The sequence below is a fragment of the Papaver somniferum genome, chromosome 6 (genome assembly GCF_003573695.1).
Source record: "Papaver somniferum cultivar HN1 chromosome 6, ASM357369v1, whole genome shotgun sequence".
In the NCBI taxonomy this organism is placed as follows: Eukaryota; Viridiplantae; Streptophyta; class Magnoliopsida; order Ranunculales; family Papaveraceae; genus Papaver; species Papaver somniferum.
Genome location: NC_039363.1, coordinates 88,078,484 through 88,101,149, shown reverse-complemented (window position 1 = coordinate 88,101,149; position 22,666 = coordinate 88,078,484). Strand labels below are relative to the sequence as shown.

General features: G+C 36.5%; 1 protein-coding gene across 3 annotated transcripts; it reads left to right on the top strand.

Moving 5' to 3' along the window:
• The first annotated feature begins 5,313 nt into the window (after positions 1 to 5,313).
• Positions 5,314 to 11,844, top strand: LOC113288316 (kinesin-like protein KIN-14Q). 3 transcript variants are annotated; one of them, XM_026537321.1, is made up of 19 exons: positions 5,314 to 5,580; positions 5,669 to 5,737; positions 5,825 to 5,872; positions 5,958 to 6,038; positions 6,114 to 6,682; positions 6,773 to 6,944; positions 7,040 to 7,107; positions 7,191 to 7,413; positions 7,503 to 7,579; positions 7,668 to 7,767; positions 7,877 to 7,984; positions 8,064 to 8,240; positions 8,518 to 8,758; positions 8,918 to 9,079; positions 9,196 to 9,411; positions 9,573 to 9,610; positions 10,202 to 10,365; positions 10,517 to 10,642; positions 10,775 to 11,844. In XM_026537321.1, the coding sequence occupies exons 1-19, from the start codon at positions 5,520 to 5,522 to the stop codon at positions 11,624 to 11,626; spliced, it is 3,552 nt and encodes a 1,183-aa protein (XP_026393106.1). In that variant the 5' UTR covers positions 5,314 to 5,519; the 3' UTR covers positions 11,627 to 11,844. The 3 variants fall into 3 exon arrangements, with proteins under 3 accessions (XP_026393106.1, XP_026393105.1, XP_026393107.1); XM_026537320.1 differs by having other exon boundaries at positions 8,473 to 8,758; XM_026537322.1 differs by lacking the exon at positions 5,958 to 6,038 and having other exon boundaries at positions 8,473 to 8,758.
• The last annotated feature ends 10,822 nt before the right edge of the window (positions 11,845 to 22,666 follow it).

The following is a 22,666-nucleotide window of genomic DNA, read 5'->3' as shown; positions in this document are numbered from 1 at the left end:
AACAGACATTATTAGAAGGTTTTTGACTGGTTCTGTACAATTTTCTACTACATCTACTTTTGAAGCTCTCTTGTAGGAACAATATGATTTTCCAGTTTCACAATAGAGACGGCTAATGTTGTTTGGATACACACCAATAAGTTGACTTGACTTCTAAAAGCGAAAAAGGCAGAAGTTAGTTTGAATAAACAATTTCAAAATGACTTCCGTAAGCAAAAAAAGCTAGCTTTTTGTGAAGCAAAATGTTTTTGCTTCTGACTTCTGCTCCTGATTTCTGCTTTTGGTATCCAAACGCGGTACTGCCTCTGTTTCAAAAAGACCGTCCTCTATTCCATTTCCGTCAGTTTCAAAATTGTGTCCAGTTTCCGTTTATAGGCGTATTTTTTCAATGAACTCTTTATTATAGCCTTTAATTTTTTATATTCATAAATGCATATTAATGGGACCTAATCTAAAATATTAAAGAAATGTGTACAATTAAGGAAACAAATATTTCCTTCATTCCTTTTAAAAGTCAATATATTTGGCTCCAAAATTTAAATTCCCTAAAGAGTTTATACTCCATAAATTCGATATTTTTTAATTTTCCTTTTTTATTTTCTATTTACAATCCTCTTAATAATTTTAGGCAGTTTTTAATACTTGCATTTTTATTAACATAAAATAGGTAAATAATTAAGGGTAGTCAAATAAAGTATTATAGTCTCCTTAATATTTTGACAAAGTCAAAGCGGACTGTCTTTTTGAAACGAAGGGAGTATAAAACTTTAGATATTCTTCCAAAATTTAAAATTTTCATATGAAAATGCTTGCAAGATATTTTTCCCTTGAAAACTTACTTGATTCGATTTGATGTTGTTGATAATGATTTATGTCCTTTGTATGGTCTAACTGCTGGAAATTTAGATCATTTGTTTTTTCATTATGCTTTTGCAAGAGCAATCTGGTTTGATTTATGTCTACAAGTTCTTTCTATAACTCTGAATTTTCCTTGTTTTAAAGAGTGGATCATGCACTGGTTCCATAGTAAAGTTAATTCTCATCTGCTTGATTACTCTAAACTTTACATCATTATTATTTGGAAAATTTGGAAGATAAAGCTAGTATTAAAAACCTCGGTCAGAATCCTTTAAATTTTATTCATTGCATTAAAACACAAGTCAACTCATTGAAACAAACTCAGAAGCTTTACCACAGTCTTACTTATACTTTCTTTTATGTTGTTTCTTGTCTAACAAGCATCCGTGTGACTTTTTTAAGAATGTGAAAGATTGTGATCTAATGTATGATGATGCCTCTCTACGAAAATCATCCACAAACGCAGGGTATGGAATCGTCTAATGCAGGCCTAGTGGAGATTTCACCGCAGCCAGATGTTGGTCAACCAATGCAAATTCAGTAATTGAAGCAGAAGCACATGTTTTTTTTCTTCTTCAAGCAATCAAATAGGCTACTCAAGATCACATTCAACCTAAAATTTCATCTCGAACAATCTCTCCTTAGTGAAAGCTATTAATGAAGAAGTGTCTAATATCCGGTGAATACAAATTTCTTTTATAAAAGATTGTATAAACGGCTTATCGGAATTTCACCAGGATTATTGTAAATATGTTCCGTGTATAAGTATTGAGCAGTAGATACTCTAGCTAAACTTGCTAGGAAATCCCCTATAACTAGATTTTGGGATCTTAATCCTCCTGACTGTATAAGAGCAAGGATTATTTTTTTTTGAAGCATGAAGTTTATTAAACTATTAAAGAGCTATTAAATAAAGGTAGATCATACCCAGAGGTTCATCAATTACATTTGGATTGGTATTTCTAGAATTTTCAACAACATGAAGGTGGAGTCTAATATGAGCAATAGTTTTCGGGTCAGATTCGCATCGGGGGAGATGATGTGATTAATGAAGTGGATATAAATTAGGGTGTCGAGGGTCGGTAGACACACGTTCAACACTTTCCACAAAATGGACACAACAGTACCCAGAGGAACTCGGTTGCTGATAATGGATTTCGATGCAATTGATACGAGGCGTTGTTCCAACATTTGAGTCTAGATGCTGAAATATAAAGCCCATACACTATCTGCCTGTTTATTTTTCCTCTGCTTGATCCATATTGAAATTTTTGACTTGACGGTTCAGCTGGAATAGCTCAATCTGAATCCGGATCAAGTGAGGAATAACGATGGCCAAAATAAACTATTACAAATAGACTATCTAATTAATTATTGTAATTATTAAGACTATACGACCTACACTAAAAATTAAATGCTTAATTAAAATAATATTTAATTAAGTCTACAAAAATAGTTAACTAAAACAGCTAATTTTCTAAATACACCAAGTAAAATAAATTTTGCGATACAACAGACTCCTACAATTATACTTAGTTATTTATTCGTATTATACTAATAAAGAAGGGAGATTATCTAGAAGGTGGCTGTTCCACCGACCCATTAACATCCAATTAGAAGTTGTTGCCTGCTCTTGTGATAATAATGTAGCAATTTCTTGGTTTCCTTAAAACTGGTTATCATCAGGATGAAAAGATGATTGTTCTACTGGTGCGGCTTGCTGTGAAGAAAAACTTTACATTTCAGGTTTGTTGGATGACTTCGAATTCCAAATTAAACATAAAGGAGTTGATGCAGATAGAGCATGATATCCCTAGCCCTCAGGTTTCACCGCTGACGCAAGAAAGAAGTCGAAAAGCATACTCTCTCGAAGAAGTCAAATCTTTAATCTAAGGTTTCTTCAGAAGGCAATTAAAGCATATAATTCTTTCATTTAAGGTACCAATCTTAACAAAGGATTTTGCAGATAACTCCAATTCAAGCAAAACTACAACAAGGTTCCCTAACTTCAACATAGAAGACATCTCACAAGACAAATGCATACATGGTTTTAAAACACAAAATAAACCAGATAGTAAACTCAAACCAATAAGGAAACTGAATTCCCAAAAAAAATGACATAAAAAAACTACCTTGAACCTTGAAAACCTACACACCAGGTACAATAGAGACACACATGCCTGCACAAGATAAGAACTCACTAGCAAAACAAAGAACAAAAACACTGAAATAGCTGTGGAAGTCTAGAGGTTTGAAGGATAACATCTTTTTGTTGTACTGTATGGTTCGCTTAAATATTTATCAGGAAAAAAAAAGGTTTTGCCTTCATCTTAATATCCTGGCTAGTTTGGGGACTAGGGCAATTATTTGGGGCCTATAGATTTCTTCATCCACCCAATAGAGAAGGATAAGGGGTGTCTAAAGTGTATTAAAATACTGAATTAACCTTATATAAACTTAATAATTCTAACTATCTAAAACAAATCCTAAATCAATTTTATTAAAAATATCCAATCAAAAAATTAAAACCCAATCCATCAAAATTTAAAACTATAACTAAAACATAATCACAAATAACAATTCAATTCTTATTTTTTTTGGTTTTCGGACAATATTTCAGTGACAAACAAATTCGAGTGATTGAGTTAAATCCCTTTAATCTGTTCCTTTTAAGAGGGTATCATCAATGATTTAACTATGAATCTCTGAAATTTCTCATCAATTTTTTTTTTTTAAATAAACTAGAATCGATTGATATAAGCATTAACAAAAACCGATTGTTGTTGATGTTCCACATAATCGGTAGATATGGTACACCTATATAACCCGATTCTGGGTTGATGTGTTGAACATCAACCACAATCCGTCGCTAATGCACACATAAACCAATTCTGGAACCATGTTTGAGTTTATACAGATATCAAGAATCGGTATATGTGTAACAGTCGGGAAAACCGATTGTGAACAATCAATTTTTATATCTAAGTATATCAACCGATTAAGGATCCAAAAACAATAATCGGTTCAAGTTGAGTAACATATAATCCGATTTATGTTCGCATTTTCCTGAATAATTTTTGTCTCCACAATCGGATTACTACAATCGGTTTGTGTGGTGATGAACAACGACCGGTTGTAGTTCTAAATTTGGGAAGTTAACCCAGAATCGGCTTATGTGGTGCTATCGAATAAACCTATTCTGAGTTAAGATTCCCCCCCTCATATATGGGTGATCATAAAATGAACCCACTTCTTCATCACTGTTAGAGTCTTCATCGTCGCTATACAGTTTCATTTTTGCAAACAAAATCACAAATCCAGGTTTTTCTTTTTTCCTCTTCTTTTCCAAACCTTGAAAGATGAATCGAATTTCTACTCTAATCTTAACAAAATAATTAAATTTCAAACACTGATTAATTTAACTAATACTAACTTAATTAATCATCACTAATAAATAAGGGCATTTTAGCCATTAACATAAATAGGTAGATAAGGAGTCTCTGGAGATTACTTCCTAATGATCATTTTTGTCTTTTGGTTCCAGGGCCCAAATAATCACACTAGGCCTCAAACTAGCTAACTAGCTAGGCTTATAATATATATATATATATATATATATTCTTTTTTAAATTAATATTATTACATAGTTAACTAATCGGAAGCATAACAAACTAAGCTTCAAGCAGCGTACTACTACATTAGTTGAACAGGTTGTCGTGCTAGCCTACCAGCGAGCCTCATGAGGAACAAAGCCAAGGAAGCCGAAGCGAATATTGTGGCTAATGTTGTCGCGAGGGGGGAAAGCTAACTCTACCGTCCATGTCAAACTCTGTAATATTGCGCCATTAGACCTATTCCTATGCACATGCAAAAAAGAAGAAGTTTGGCATGCCATGTGGCATGGCAAATAAGTTTCCCTTACTATGGTAGATATGTCAAATTTGATTAAAAACATATATTTAATTGTGTTGAGTGAGATCCTAATGAATAAAATATATATTTGTATTTGTATGGTGGGTTATTTATAAAAAGTTTAGTATTATAATATATTAAATGCACCCTTTAGATATAAAAATATATTAGAAAAGTAAAAAAGTATGAGAGAATGAGATATTTTGTATATATAAAACTACTCGGAAATAGTCTGACTATCGCTGGAGATGGTCCATCGCTAGATGGAAAGACCATCGAGCGATGGAGTCTCTATCGCCCGATAGAAACTCCACCGTGTATGCATAGGAATAGGCCTCAGAGACTCGAATCTGGAACATTCTGGAAAGTATAAAACCTGTGTGGAGCGCATGAAATACAGGCCGGTTTTTTTAATTTCCATCCATAGATGAAAAAGTGTGGGAATAAAGGATCCAAAGAAGGATCCAAAGTTAGGAATGTTATAAAATTCGAATCACTGTTGGCACTTTCCTATTACTCTGGATTAGGTGAACAAAAATTCAAATTTCAAATAATCAACGGTCGAGCGAATGCTTTCTCCCCGACGAAATCAACGGCATTTCTAATGTAACTTTCCTTTTCTGATCCCCCACTCTCTCTCTCTGTCGAAACCATCATTTCTTCTCTTTAACCCCTTTTTTTTTTTCAAAATTCATCGCTTTGATTACTCTCTCCCTCTTTATCATCGACTTTTCTCCCCTCTCAATCAAATGGAAGAAAATCTATGGCAAGACCCACTTCTCCTTACTGATGTTTCTTGGCAAGAGAAAGGTACTATCAACATTTCATATATATACCAGTCACTGTTTTCTCATTTTCCTTATCAGTTTTTAACCTAATCCGATTTTACACTTAGCAGATATTCCTTGGTCGAGAATAAATAGCTCAAAATCTGTCGACATGCCAGATCCTAACATAGCAGCAAATGGTAGTTTTTTGAGTTTTTATTTCTTATCACTGATTTAAGATTTTTGATTCGATGATTTAACTAACTAAGATTCATTTCTTATTGCAGATGATTCTACGCAGGAAGCAGTGGAAATCAATGAAATGTCTCCTAATAGTGAGTTAGCCTTTAAAATTTCTTTGATTAGTTTGCATTTCATTAGGGTTTTTCCCTAAATAATGAGATTTTTTCCTATCTCTAGATGTTTCTGCTCAGAGAGAGCGGTCAGTGAGTTTCAAATTGAACAACTCCAGTGACTGGCATCCATGTGATCCAATTGACGGTGAACCATACAAAAAACTTCTATAATGTTAAATCCCCATTTTATTTGAGTTTTAATTAGAGGTTTTTGATGTAGGTCGATCACTGCTAGGGTTTTCTCTATCATCTCCGGATCTTGTAATCTGCACTAGCTCTAGCTCACCTGATATTCCCTCTACTAATAGATTTCAAGAAACCCCAAAATTCTTAAATAATGAGACGCCTTCCTTTGAACTCTCTTTTGATAAAGGAATTGGTGGATTAGAAAATGAAGGTAGAGACGAAACAAGTAAGCAGAAAGAATCTACAGAAGCTTCTGTTGAGCTGATGGCTAAGTCGTCTGTCGATAGCGAAATTCAAAAAGGTTCATCTCCTGTGGTTAGTATCAATGCCGGTGGAAATGATTTGTCTATAAACTGTGGTGAGATTGGCTTTTTAGCGGATAGTTTCTTCCAAGGTGGGGAGGTTATAAGAACAGAAGCAAGTTTCGTGGATAACGAAGAAGATAGTCTACTATACCAAACTGCTAGGTCGGGAGATTTCTCTTACCAGTTTCAAAATCTGGAAGCGGGAAAATACACTGTTGATTTGCATTTTGCTGAGATTATATTCACAAATGGCCCTCCAGGGATGAGAGTCTTCAATGTCTTTATACAGGAAGAGAAGGTCAGAAAATCAAAAGTATCTAATGTTTCTTGAAATGGATTGTATAATGCAATATCAGCAACTTAATCAGGTTATAATTTGGTTTTTCAGGTGCTTTCTGAATTAGACATTTACGCCCGGGTGGGTTCTAATAAGTCTCTGGTGCTGTCTGATCTGCATTGCTCTGTTGTTAATTCAAATGGAGGCCTATCGATCAGATTTGAAGGCGTGATTGGATGCCCCATTGTATGTGGCATTTCAATAAGAAAGGATTCATTAACAAGTAGGTTTCGAAGAATGTTCCAAGTTCCCTTTGCTAGTACTATTACATATTGAAAATGTGGAATTTCTGATAACTACCCACCTTTTCTGTATTAGATTCCGAGAATGTGGAGTTTCTCAAAGATAGACAAGGGTCTCTAATTGGAGAGCATGAAATGCTGGACGTAATTCTCTTACTTAAACCTGTTGAAGAGCTAGTTAGTTTGATGCAGCAGATGTTCTTGTACTTATCTTTTATCTCTCACAGGATGATCAAAACGATGATTCTAACTTAGTGGGTGAAGGAGAGGTTTCAAAGCTCCGCAGAGATATGGAAAAGCAATATCAGGAACTAACAGAAACCAAAAGGGTTCTACATGGATTGAAAAGTGATTACGAAAAGAAAAGCAAAGAATGCCAGGAAGCTTGGATGTCTCTGCGAGATCTCCAAAATGAGCTTATGCGCAAATCCATGCATGTTGGATCTTTAGGTATGAATAATAGGTTTTGGAGTACTTTCCATAACAAACGGATTTAATTTTGGTTGAACAACATCTCAATCATGGTCTTCTTTTCGTAGCTTTTGCAATTGAAGGACAAGTCAAGGAGAAGAGCAAATGGTTTTCATCCCTCAGAGATTTGACCAAAAAGTTTAAGGTGCTAAAATGAATTATCAGGCTTGAAATCTGTATTTTTGAATCAAAAGATTATTTCGGTTTGACTCTTGAAAATATTTGACGAACAGATTCTAAAGATTGAGCATTCCAAACTATCAGAGGAAGCATTGCAGTATAAGGAGTGCCTTGCGGATATGGTGCAAATGACCTCTACGGTTCAGTCTGCAAGTATAACTTAAATACCCCGTTGATCTTATTTAGACACACACTCTCTCTATTTCTCCCCACTCTCCTGTGATTAAGTTGTTTGCTCTTTTTTTTTTATCTTTGTTGATAGTGACCAAGCACATAGATTTGGAGAAGGAAAACAGTGATCTCAGGATGAAATTTATTAATGGCGCCAAGGAACGTAAAGAGCTTTACAATAAGGTTCTTGAGTTGAAAGGTAAGAATATGCAAACACGCTATTCATGATAGTGATTCAGAGCAGAAGAAGGATAAGGAACATGAACTATTGTTTGCAGGAAATATAAGGGTCTTTTGCAGATGTAGACCTTTAAATGCAGAAGAAGTTGCCGGAGGAGCTTCTATATCAATCGATTTTGAATCCGCAAAAGACGGAGAGCTTGTGGTGAAATCCAATGGAGCACCCAAGAAAATGTTCAAATTTGACTCAGTTTTTGGCCCACAAGCAGACCAAGGTAAACAATGGAATTGGAAGAACTTAACTATTTGTGGATAGAAATCCTGATGACATGTGTTTTCATGGACTTGATTAATCGTACTTGGGAAGCTAAAAGGCAGCGGCGCAGTGCTTATGGCTTTAAAATTTAATTGCTACTTTGTTATGGTCTGATGACATCTTAAATGACCGTAGGGAGTGAATAGACTATGAGATCTCTAAACCTCTATTTTCTGTTCTTTCTTGAATAGCTGATATATTTGAAGATACGGTACCCTTTGCCACGTCGGTTTTAGATGGATACAATGTCTGTATATTTGCGTATGGGCAGACAGGAACTGGCAAGACCTTCACAATGGAAGGAACAGAAGAAGCACGCGGAGTTAATTACAGGACTCTTGAGGAGTTATTCCGCATCATGAGAAATCGACAGGGCCAATACCGGTATGAAGTTTCTGTAAGTGCCTTGGAAGTCTATAATGAGCAAATACGAGATCTGCTCGTGCCAGGATCACAACCAGGAGTTGGGGCAAAGAAGTAGGTGTTTTTTAATGTTACCAATTTGTAATGATGCCTGGATATTTCTAAATAGTTCATGTATCCATGTCACATGCATTTGACACTTCCCAATATTTTTAAAGGGTTTTACTTGTTTGCACACATTGATATCTAAGTATTTAACCATACTGCATTTAGGCTTGAAATAAGACAAGTTGCAGAAGGAGTCCATCATGTACCTGGACTGGTCGAAGCCCATGTTACCGATATGAATGAGGTTTGGGATGTTCTACAGACAGGCAGCAATGCTAGGGCTGTTGGTGCGACTAATGCAAATGAGCACAGCAGCCGATCCCACTGGTACCCCTTTTCTCTCTTTTTGCGATATGCAAGAAACCGATATGTGCTTTTTTATCTGCTGTTGTGGACTTTTTAGTGCAGTTTTACTGAAAATTCACTTGTGGCATCTGATGCAGCATTCATTGTGTTATGGTGAAGGGAGAGAACTTGATAAATGGAGAATGCACAAGAAGCAAGTTATGGCTTGTTGACCTTGCTGGAAGTGAGAGAGTTGCGAAGACAGACGTTCAAGGAGATCGACTGAAGGAAACTCAAAATATTAACAGATCTTTATCTGCACTTGGCGATGTGATATCAGCACTGGCGACCAAAAGCCCACATATCCCTTTCAGGTCATCTTTTAAGAGGAAATCTTATGAAGATAAAAATTTAATATCGTTATAAAATTTGGCTTGTTGTCATATGATTGTTTTCTTTATTTTATTTTATTTTATTTTATTTTATTTGATGCCTAATTAACATTCTGATTGTCGAATATTCCCAATTTGTGCAGGAATTCAAAGCTCACTCATTTGCTCCAAGATTCTCTAGGTATTTTCCTGTCTTCTCTAGTTAATTTTGAACTTATTGAAAATGGACCGAGGATTGCGTTTTTCTGTTGCTTATGTTATATGCCACAGAATAATTACTACTCCAACTAATCACATCAGAGATAACATCCCATAACAGTTGCTGAATAGAAACGAAAAACCAAATTTCTTAACCATCAGGACCATAACATAGTTCACACACTTCCAAAGTGGATGTTCATGGCAACCCACTCTATCAACATATAGTTTTCCCCTTCTTGTGATTGAACCCTGACATGGTTGAGTAATTACCACCTTAAAAGAAATTGCTGATAAAGAGATGACATACAAATTAAACTACCTTTCACTAGAACTGTAACTGTAAAACTCTCCTAGACAATCTTTATGACTAGAGCCAAAAGTATTTAGCTCTTGTGGTGATATCTGCTTCTCATCACACCCCTTTGGTGTTCTTCCAGCCATGAATTTAGAGTATGTTAGGCTGTTGCCTGGAGAATTTATCCCCTATACATCTTGAAGTACTCCTTCATTTTCTGTTTCTCTCTCTTTTAGCTATATTAATCTGCTCAATTCTTACTATGTGTATCCGTAGGAGGAGACTCGAAAACTCTTATGTTTGTACAAGTCAGTCCAAACGAAAACGACCTGAGTGAGACACTGTGCTCTCTGAACTTTGCAAGCAGAGTGAGAGGGATAGAACTTGGTCCGGCCAGGAAGCAGTTGGACATCGGCGAGCTTGCGAAATGCAAACAAATGGTATGCCATAGATCATCTTGGGTAAACTTTTTTTGTTTTTCTTGATTTTTTGTTTTTCTTGATTTTTGGTTTGTTCTTGTTTAGGTAATAATGAATTGAATTTATCAGTTATTTCCATTTCATCTGCTCAAACTTCTGACTATCATTTTAGGTTGAGAAGGCAAAGCAAGAGATGAAGATTAAGGATGCATATATCAAGAAGATGGAAGAGACTATCCATAGTCTTGAACAGAAGTCAAAGGCAAGAGATCTGAACAGCAAGAACTTGCAAGACAAAGTAAGATTGTAGCTTTATTCCTGATTCCAGAGCACTGCAAATTATTTTATTTGTCTCATAATTTACCCCCGATTCAGATTTTCAATAATCGTTTTTCGGTAATGCACAATTAATTTTTTTCCCCTTATACAGGTTAAGGAACTGGAATCGCAACTTCTGATAGAAAGAAAACTAGCTCGACAACATGTTGATACAAAAATAGCTGAACAACAACAGCATCAGCAGTCACAGCAAAAACAGCAGCAAGATGAGCTAAGTTCTGTGGTAACAAAACCCCCATTGCCTATCTTACAGCTACTTGGAATCCAGAAAAATAGTAGTGCTGCTCCACTGGGTAAGGACATGGTAAATCTCATTCGTCCACTTACAGAGAACAATAGCATCTTGCGACCTCCAACTACACCTCCTTTATTCGATAACTTCCTCAAATACAACAAAGCGGCAGAGAAAGAAAACAAACCAGAGAAAGAAATCAAACCTGAGAAAGAAAACAAATTCGAAATGGCCGACACTATCCAACAAATACCAAAACGAACTGGTAGGGTCTCAATGTGTACTGCTGCTCCCCGTCGGATTCCACTTGTTACGGCTCCCAGAAGAAACTCGTTAATGCCATTGCCAACTTCATCATCAAACTTAGCTTCAACTCCAGCATTACTCGTGGTGCCACCACCTCAGGTTGAAAAGATTAAAGAAATCACAGAAGCATGTGAAATTGGATCCCCAGAGCAGGCGACCTGGAGTCTTAAAGGCCAGAAAGTTGGTAATAAGAAGGTCAATAGTATACTGCGAAGAAGCCTCCAAAAGAAGGTTAGTATTAAATCATCTCCACTGCAGCAGCATATGAGAAGAGGCGGGCCAGAAAGAACGCGACTTACCATGGTTGGTAAAGGGAGATCCGCGCAAAGATTTCTGCTCAACAACGGGGTACCAAAAGAAGTACCACAGAAGCATAAGGAAAAGGAGAGAGGATGGAATCTATGATTAGAAAAGAAGAGTTGGAAGTTGTTTTTATGATGAGATTAATCTTTGTACAAAAATTAACTGATATCTGAAAACAAAAAGGCTGCTCGCTTTTTTGTACTGCTGAAAAGAGGAATTGGTATTATCTTTTGATCTTTTTTTTTCTCCTGACCTTAAATTTGAAAAACTAAAAGATTTGTGTGCCAAACTAATGATTGTATTCAACTATATTAAAATCTTGTTTCATACATCAATATTGTTTCATTTTTGCTTTATTTTTAGACTTGGAATTTTGTGAAATTAACAGTACTAATCAAGAAGATTTCAAAATCTTTTACATAGTTCCTTAAATCGTATATTCTTTGTACAGAAAAATCGCTTAACAAACCTCGCGTTTTTAGGGGCCACTCAAAAGGATTTAGGGGCCAACAATAAAACAAAAAAGGTCACCCAAAGGGAAAATGTAGCCAGTCCTTATCTCGCGTAATTCGTAATGGCAAAATTACCCTTATATATTCGGAGGATATGATAACATTTTTATCCTCCGATTTCAATCGGAAGCCAAAATATTACCTAGACTTTCGATTGTAGTCGGTGCAGTATTAGAATGATTTCTGTTTCATTTTTTCCATTTCTTTTTCATTTTTGAGTTGTTAGAGTTATAGAGAAGAAGGTGAAGGAAAAAAGGGAAAATCCATTTTATCACTACAAAAATGGATATGAAGAAGAAGGTGAGAATCATGGCGAAGACGATTTGGGGTATATGTTGAATGATCCAAACTTTTGTGGAGAGGAAAACTTAGACGACCCTTTCATGGAAGAAAATGGAGAATCGCCTGATATTGAAGCTAACGATGCATGTAAAACACAGGTATTGTGTTAAGAAACTCAAATACTCGATTTGCATGCGTTTGTGTGCTTTTGTAAACAAGAAAAACCGATTATTGCATGCATTGAATGCCATGAACTTCCCAGATTCGGTAGATAATTTCTCGAATAAACTTACGAATATAACACACTGAGTACCAAATATGTATATTCGGTAGTTCCAAGATAGTAGTTTACTGCGTATGAGAAAAAACTAGGGGTGTCAACGGGTCCGGGTCCTCCCGGGTATCACTAGACCCGGACCCTACTTATAAAGGTCGAATCCGGGTCCTAACGGTTCCGGGTCCGGTTCCTACGCTTGTGGACCCAGAACCGGACCCGTTTAAATACCCGGGTACCCGCCGGTCCTGGGTACCCATTGAGTCTTAAGAAAACTATTAAAAAAACCTCAAAAACTTAATATTTGTCTCTTTTTGGCTTGGATTTAAATAAATTTTATAAATTTTATTATTATTTCTTATTAATGTACTAAATAAAGATTAAATGTAAGAGAAAAATTTAAAACGAGTAAAATATCAAAGCTAAAACTAGCAAAAACATGAATAAAAGTATGAATAAACGGGTACCCAACGGGTATTACCCGTTTGGACCCGTTTAGATTCGGGTCCAATCGGGTAATTACCCGTCGGGTCCTAAGTTGCTAATGGGTCCAACTTTAGGACCCGGAACCGGACCCAAGTCTACCGGATCCGGTTCCGGGTAATGGGTACCCATTGACAGCCCTAGAAAAAATCCCAAACTGGTTTTCCAAAAAAATCTACATTCGGTAGTTATGTAGAGTTATTTACCTCTGAATGGCCCCAAAAACGAATTTCTCAAAAAATTTCAAAACTCAGTATTCTTATCCTTTACAATCGGTAATAGTTTAACATTATTTGACTGCCGAATATAACAGTGGCCTCAAACTAAAATTTCCGAAAACTTGAAAATCGGATGTTTATCGATTAAAGTTATCTCCCGGTTATTTATATTCGGCTGTTTTACTATATATTTTAGATTCCGATTATATCATTTTTTGCACTCAGTAAACTGTGTACATTCATTTGCATAAATCGGGTGTTTTGGGTAACCGATAGGATTCCGAATATAGTATATTCGGCAGTTTGACTTATTTAATAACCTCCGATTATTGTATAATAATTTGTTCCTTTCATATGCAGGCCGTTGAAGAGTTTGTTGATGATTTCTATTTGAGGCCCGACACTTCCCTATACTATGCAAACGATTTGGTATACTCATTACTACTTTTCTTTTTTTTTCAAAATTTATATGTTAAATGGTTATGCTTATTAGATTTGTTTTGTTTTATGCACGTTTAGACATTTGGAAGTAAGAAGGAGGCAAAGGAATGGCTTATGAACAAGGCAAAAGATAACATGTGCGTGGTAGTTCAAAATAATCATGTTAGTGACACTCGATTTGAAATGATTTGTGAGCGAGGTGGGACGCGAAAGAGTCACAAGGGAAAGAATAGTAAGTACGTACGGAAGACGAATAGGAAATACCGAAGCAATACCAAGAAGATAGGATGCCCATTTAAGATTGTCTTCTATAAGCCCGATGGTATTAAAGGTAAAGAGTATAAAATGTATAAAGTTGATAACGGTTGTCACAACCATGATGATCCGTTGGATTTAATTGGACATGTAATGGTTGCCAAGTGAAAACCACATCAAATGCAGACAGTGAGGTCTATGCGGATCCAAAAAGCGAGTGCGATCTTAAGTAAAATAAAGGCGGACGACCCCGACAACTTGTCTTCTTTGTCTACAATTAAGTCGGCCCTAGCTACGATCAAAAGGACTGAATGGGATGGTAGAACGGTCATGCAACAATCAGAGTGGTTAGCGGAGTTACACGGCTACACCTTGAGAAGGGAAGAAAAGGATGGTATAGTGGTTCGTATTTTCTTGGCACATCCCGAAATGATCCAATTGGCTCAATGCTTTCATCAAATTTTGTTGATAAATGCTACTTATAAGACAAACAAGTATAACATGCCGTTGTTGAACATTGCTTGCCATACTTCGGACAAAAACACGTTTACGATTGCATGGGGTTTAATGGATCATGAGAACAATGTGAGTTTCATTTGGATGTTGAGGTCCATTTATAACGGTGATAATTTTCCAAGGGTTATTGTAACGGATAACGATCAAGCCTTAATGCATGCAATAACGGTAGTGTTTCCGGAAGCCCAAAACTTGCAATGTACGTGGCACATTCAATGCAATCTCAAAACTAGTTGCCATCATCATTTCCAAGCTAAAAGACCAAGGAAGGGTACCAAGAGGTCAAAGGAAGAGGATGAGCGCATTAGTAAATTAACCGTGGAAGAACGTAAGGAAGAGGATAGGTTATTTGAAGAAAAGTGGAAGGAGGATGGAATTATTTGGAAAATGTTCATGAAAGCATGGGACAAAATCGTTTGGTCGATGACCGAGGAAATTTACCAATGTAACTTGAAGAAATTTGAGGATGAATACGGCACGGACTACCCAAAACCGGTTGAGTATTGTAAAAAACAATGGTTAACGATTAACGATTAGGTTGGTATTTCTAAACACGACTATATTATTCGGAGGATAAGTTTTTTTTGTAAAGTCCCGAATGTACGATGACCCAAAAATCAGAATTTGGGAAAAACTGATACTTTTCAAATTTTGAACTTGAAATAATCGGAAGTAAACTTAGTTACCCAAACTTCCGAATATGGGTTGTCTAACCTTCTATATTGGCCCTTGGAACCACCTAGAGCCATGGCATGGTTTGTTTTGAACTTGTAATATTCGGAGGATAATTTTTTTTGTAAAGTCCCGAATGTACGATGGCCCAAAAATCAGAATTTGGGAAAAACTGATACTTTTCAAATTTTGAACTTGAAATAATCGGAAGTAAACTTAGTTACCCAAAATTCCGAATATGGGTTGTCTAACCTTCTATATTGGCCCTTGGAACCACCTAAAGCCATGGCATGGTTTGTTTTGAACTTGTAATATTCGGAGGATAATTTTTTTTGTAAAGTCCCGAATGTACGATGGCCCAAAAATCAGAATTTGGGAAAAACTGATACTTTTCAAATTTTGAACTTGAAATAATCGGAAGTAAACTTAGTTACCCAAACTTCCGAATATGGGTTGTCTAACCTTCTATATTGGCCCTTGGAACCACCTAGAGCCATGGCATGGTTTGTTTTGAACTTGTAATATTCGGAGGATAATTTTTTTGTAAAGTCCCAAATGTACGATGGCCCAAAAATCAGAATTTGGGAAAAACTGATACTTTTCAAATTTTGAACTTGAAATAATCGGAAGTAAACTTAGTTACCCAAACTTCCGAATATGGGTTGTCTAACCTTCTATATTGGCCCTTGGAACCACCTAGAGCCATGGCATGGTTTGTTTTGAACTTGTAATATTCGGAGGATAATTTTTTTTTGTAAAGTCCCGAATGTACGATGGCCCAAAAATCAGAATTTGGGAAAAACTAATACTTTTCAAATTTTGAACTTGAAATAATCGGAAGTAAACTTAGTTACCCAAACTTCCGAATATGGGTTGTCTAACCTTCTATATTGGCCCTTGGAACCACCTAGAGCCATGGCATGGTTTGTTTTGAACTTGTAATATTCGGAGGATAATTTTTTTTTGTAAAGTCCCGAATGTACGATGGCCCAAAAATCAGAATTTAGGAAAAACTGATACTTTTCAAATTTTGAACTTGCAATAATCGGAAGTAAACTTAGTTACCCAAACTTCCGAATATGGGTTGTCTAACCTTCTATATTGGCCCTTGGAACCACCTAGAGCCATGGCATGGTTTGTTTTGAACTTGTAATATTCGGAGGATAATTTTTTTTTGTAAAGTCCCGAATGTACGATGGCCCAAAAATCAGAATTTGGGAAAAACTGATACTTTTCAAATTTTGAACTTGCAACAATCGGAAGTAAGCTTAGTTACCCAAACTTCTGAATATGGGTTGTCTAACCTTCTATATTGGCCCTTGAACCATCTAGAGCCATGACATGGTTTGTTTTGAACTTGTAATATTCGGAGGATAATTTTTTTTTGTAAAGTCCCGAATGTACGATGACCCAAAAATCAGAATTTGGGAAAAACTGATACTTTTCAAATTTTGAACTTGCAATAATCGGAAGTAAACTTAGTTACCCAAACTTCCGAATATGGGTTGTCTAACCTTCTATATTGGCCCTTGGAACCACCTAGAGCCATGGCATGGTTTGTTTTGAACTTGTAATATTCGGAGGATAATTTTTTTTGTAAAGATGGCCCAAAAATCATAATTTGGGAAATATACTTTTCAAGTTTTGAACTTGCAATAATCGGAAGTAAACTTAGTTATCCAAACTTCTGAATATGGGTTGTCTAACCTTCTATATTGGCCCTTGGAACCACCTAGAGCCATGGCATGGTTTGTTTTGAACTTGTAATATTCGGAGGATAATTTTTTTTTGTAAAGTCCCGAATGTACGATGGCCCAAAAATCAGAATTTTGGAAAAACTGATACTTTTCAAATTTTGAACTTGCAATAATCGGAAGTCAACTCAGTTACCCAAACTTCCGAATATGGGTTGTCTAACCTTCTATATTGGCCCTTGGAACCACCTAGAGCCATGGCATGGTTTGTTTTGAACTTGTAATATTCGGAGGATAATTTTTTTTGTAAAGTCCCGAATGTACGATGGCCCAAAAATCAGAATTTGGGAAAAACTGATACTTTTCAAATTTTGAACTTGCAATAATCGGAAGTAAACTTAGTTACCCAAACTTCTGAATATGGGTTGTCTAACCTTCTATATTGGCCCTTGGAACCACCTAGAGCCATGGCATGGTTTGTTTTGAACTTGTAATATTCGGAGGATAATTTTTTTTTGTAAAGTCCCGAATGTACGATGGCCCAAAAATTAGAATTTGGGAAAAACTGATACTTTTCAAATTTTGAACTTGAAATAATCGGAAGTAAACTTAGTTACCCAAACTTCCGAATATGGGTTGTCTAACCTTCTATATTGGCCCTTGGAACCACCTAGAGCCATGGCATGGTTTGTTTTGAACTTGTAATATTCGGAGGATAATTTTTTTTTGTGAAGTCCCGAATGTACGATGACCCAAAAATCAGAATTTGGGAAAAACTGATACTTTTCAAATTTTGAACTTGAAATAATCGGAAGTAAACTTAGTTACCCAAACTTCCGAATATGGGTTGTCTAACCTTCTATATTGGCCCTTGGAACCACCTAAAGCCATGGCATGGTTTGTTTTGAACTTGTAATATTCGGAGGATAATTTTTTTTTGTAAAGTCCCGAATGTACGATGGCCCAAAAATCAGAATTTGGGAAAAACTGATACTTTTCAAATTTTGAACTTGAAATAATCGGAAGTAAACTTAGTTACCCAAACTTCCGAATATGGGTTGTCTAACCTTCTATATTGGCCCTTGGAACCACCTAAATCCATGGCATGGTTTGTTTTGAACTTGTAATATTCAGAGGATATTTTTTTTTGTAAAGTCCCGAATGTACGATGGCCCAAAAATCAGAATTTGGGAAAAACTGATACTTTTCAAATTTTGAACTTGAAATAATCATAAGTAAACTTAGTTACCCAAACTTCCGAATATGGGTTGTCTAACCTTATATATTGGCCCTTGGAACCACCTAGAGCCATGGCATGGTTTGTTTTGAACTTGTAATATTCGGAGGATAATTTTTTTTGTAAAGTCCCGAATGTACGATGGCCCAAAAATCAGAATTTGGGAAAAACTGATACTTTTCAAATTTTGAACTTGAAATAATCGGAAGTAAACTTAGTTACCCAAACTTCCGAATATGGGTTGTCTAACCTTCTATATTGGCCCTTGGAACCACCTAGAGCCATGGCATGGTTTGTTTTGAACTTGTAATATTCGGAGGATAAATTGTTTTTTGTAAAGTCCCAAATGTACGATGACTCAAAAATCAGAATTTGGGAAAAACTGATACTTTTCAAATTTTGAATTTGAAATAATCGGAAGTTAACTTAGTTACCCAAACTTCTGAATATGGGTTGTCTAACAACACAAATCATTGTCATTTGAACTTGTCTAACTTAGTTACCCAAACTTCCGAATGTACAACACAAATCATTTTCATTTATCTGCTCTTCTTTACTTTACGACCGTGACTACCTCCCAGTCCTGCACGACCACGGGTTTGAGCACCTTCAGTTGGAGAACCTTCAGCGCTCGATGAAGCTCGAGTTCTTTTACCCGTCTTTGATACTGCCACCTTGGGCGGATACCTCTTCGTGACTTTCTCCCCAAACTGGGAAGCATAATCTTCGTTATCAATATTATCAACTAGATCTCTAGCCTCTTTGATCCTCTCAGCTGGCATGGGATCTCCGCTCTTCAGGCATGCAGTTAACATTTTGGAAACACGCTTGAACCTACTCACCTGTTTTTTATACGTAATGACATAACATCAAACGGTAATTACCTAAGATTTATAGGAATAATATAAAATGAACAAAAATATAAGAACACGCACCAGTCTATCATAACCAGCTGGTTTGTCTTTGATGATACAATTATAACTTGAACCCGCCGCAGTAGTATTGGATTTGATTTCACGGATAACCAAAGGATGTGATACCTTGTTATACCAACTCATATAGTCTGGAGAATTTACATCACCTCGGGTGGTTCGTCTACCAGTGTCGATAATGAAGTCATTCCTCTTATCCCAGTTATCAAGAACAGTAGGTGGGCCTGTGTGAACAATCGTGAGATTATCACCACTAGAAGAGCACAACTCCAACTCCAATTTGTAGTAATCCCCCATTTTCTCCACAGGTTGATGTTGTATATACCCGTGTTGTCGCATCACCCTAGAGGGGTTATACATCACATATCCTGTGGGGTGCCACAATGGTCCAAAATAAAGGGACAAGTCCGACCGAACATTTATATGCCCACTGGCTCGATCTTCCTTGTATGGATCAAAGCATACGTCCGAGGCCTTCAATTGGTCCAAAATCTCTCTCATGCGAATCAAATGCTGCTCTTTTGTCCTAGAACGGTTGTCTTCAAATATATACTTTGTTCCTCTAGGAGTACCTTTGCACCACCCCGGGTTCTCTCCGGCCAACTTCAGGATATGGAAGTGGTCATAGATCCATGCCTATATACATAAGAAACCAAGTTTTAGTAAATAGATTGTGTATATTCGGTAGTAATTTCCAAACATTATTTCCGATTATATATAATCGGAAATAAAACTGAGTACCTATCCACCGAATACCCAACATTCGGAAATAGACATGGATCATTTCCTAACGAATATGCGTCATTTGGAGTTCAGTAACCTATAGTTTTTCTGGCCTGTATATTCGGTAGTAATATCAAAAGAATATTTCTGATTATATATAATCTGAAATAAAACTAAGTACCTAGCCACCGAATAACCAACATTCGGAAAAAGATATGGATCATTTCCTACCGAATATGCGTCATTTGGAGTTCAGTAACCTATAGTTTTTCTGGCCTGTATATTCGGTTCTAATATCAAAAGAATATTTCCGATTATATATAATCGGAAAACAAAATAAGTACCTAGCCACCGAATAACCAACATTCGGAAAAAGAGATGGATCATTTCCTACCGAATATGCGTCATTTGGAGTTATGAATATGCATCATATGTATTGTCTACCGAATGACTATAGAGTGAGTTATAGAGTTAAAGAAAAAACCTGCAATAGAGCCACGTTCCCGGCAACTTGGCAGGTTCCTAGCCTCGAAGCCTTTCTCAACTCTTCCATCAAGAATGCTAGGCATGCCGTTCCCCAAGAATAGTCACCGACTTCATGGAGAGGATCCAAAAGTTGTATAAGGTTGGCGTCGATCCGGTTGCCAGAAGTATTGGGGAATATGACACATTCCAATACACAAAGGAGATATGCGATGGCAGCGTGGTTCACTTGCTCATCAGTTAACGTTCCATTCTTTTCCTTCTCCAAGGTGCCTCGGAACATATTCATCAAAGCTGTAATGTTGATATGTCTTGTTCTGTAACTTGCATGCCTCCTAAACTCTGCTGTTGTTGTCTCTTCATCCCAACCTAAGCACTTTTTAGTTAGAGCATAAAGTTGTGCCCAACTTAACTGCTTTGTGTAGTTAAACTTCACAGCTGTGCCTTGGTCGGGAAGGTTAAGAATCTGCACAACATCATCCGGAGTAATCGTCATCTCCCCAAACGGCATATGGAAAGTATCGGTCTCAGGATACATTCTCTCCATGAACGCCGATATGGCCACACGATCATGTTCCAACAATGAATTCTCGGCGGCATTAGCTAACCCCGAGTTGGCAACAATTGACTTGAACCTTTCACATTCACCGGATAAAGGCCACACAAGCATTTTTGTTGGTGCGGCGGTAGGTTTGAGTAGACGGACCGCATCTTGATGATCCTATTAAAGTACATAAAAAATCCTTAATACAAATATTAAGATATAACACATAGACAATACATTAATAAAAAATAGTAATTTTATTACCTCGGTTTCGTATATTTCTCTGGCCCATGAGTCTTTGTATCCAAATAGCAATTTTCCTCTATCCGCCGGTAGCCCAAGGATTGTGCCTGCTGGAATACCCTTCTTCTTCAAGTGCCGAGGGACAAGATGTGATGCTTTCTTAGCAATATCCTTCTTTACACCATATTTTCCTTTTTTGGCTTTTTGGGTACCACTTGGTTGTCCTTCTTCTTCTACTCTTGGCACTGGATCAACTGGTTCAATTTCATGGTGGGGTGTAACTTGTGGAGCAGTTGGTTCTGCACTTTGTTGAGCGGGTTGTTCAACACTTGGTTGCACCCCTTTTTCACTGCCTTGTTGTTCTACACTTTGTTCAGCACTTGGTGGCACTCCTTGTTGACTGCTTTGTTCTTGTAAGCTTTATTCAGCACTTGAATTATCTTTGGCACTCCTTTCCCTCCTAGCACTAGCTGTCACTTTCTTCCTCCTTTCTCGACTTTGTCTAAACAACAAAGAAAGGAACAATATTTACAAATTATACAATCGGAAGACAAAGTATGGAAATATAACCCGAATGTACACATTCGGACGTAAGAAGACACATATTGTTCCCGAATACAAAACAATCGAAATCTAACTAAACATATTTACAACCGAATATGCATCAATTGGAGTTCAGAAGCTCTAAATTTTTCATCCTACACAATCGGAAGACAAAGTACACAACTATAACCCGAATGAACAAATTCGGAAGTAAGAAGACACATATTTTTCCTGAATGAAAAACAATCGGAATATAACTAAACATGTTTACAACCGAATATTCATCAACTGGAGTTCAAAAACTCTAAAATTTTATCCTACACAATCGGAGGTATAAAACATTATATTGTCTTCCGAATAAATACTGGCCCCAAAATGGGATTTTTCCTATATCAGAAATTTTGAGATTTTTTCAATATATATATATATATATATATATATTCGGTAGTGAGTGTACTTCCGAATACTGTGTGTCTACTTAAACATATTCGGGAGCCAAAAAATTCATTAAACTACCGATTATTACCAGTTTGTATCCAGGAAGATATGGCCAACAATATTCGGCCGATAACCATCAAATATTTCTCCCGAATACTGTCGATGTTCTTGAGAAATGAAGAACACGACTACATTCGGAAGTAAATAAGCATGAATATCGTCCGAATCTGGATAAATAACCGAAAACCCTTGAATTTTTTTCTCGATTCGTCGAATTAAAGCGAAATAAACCCCAAAAATGATAGATTCTTACCTAATTGGGGCTATTTGAAGTTGACGAAGTGTTTGACTATCGGAATCGCAACCACCGACTACATCGACGGGTACTTCTTCTTCGCGTTCTTCTTCATTTGCAGCAACAATTTCTTTATTTCTTGCTAAAATCCCAATCTTTGGATCGATACCCCGAGCAACGTTTTTGGTTCTAGGTCTGTGGGTTTTATTTCCCTTATCCATTGTTTTATAAACGAATCGACGATGTTTTGATTTTACGATTTGCGGCGATGTTTCGGTTGAACACAAGAACGAGTGAAAGTTTTTTTTTCTTCCACAATCGAAAGATAATATGAAACTGGAAGAAGAAGAGTTGAAA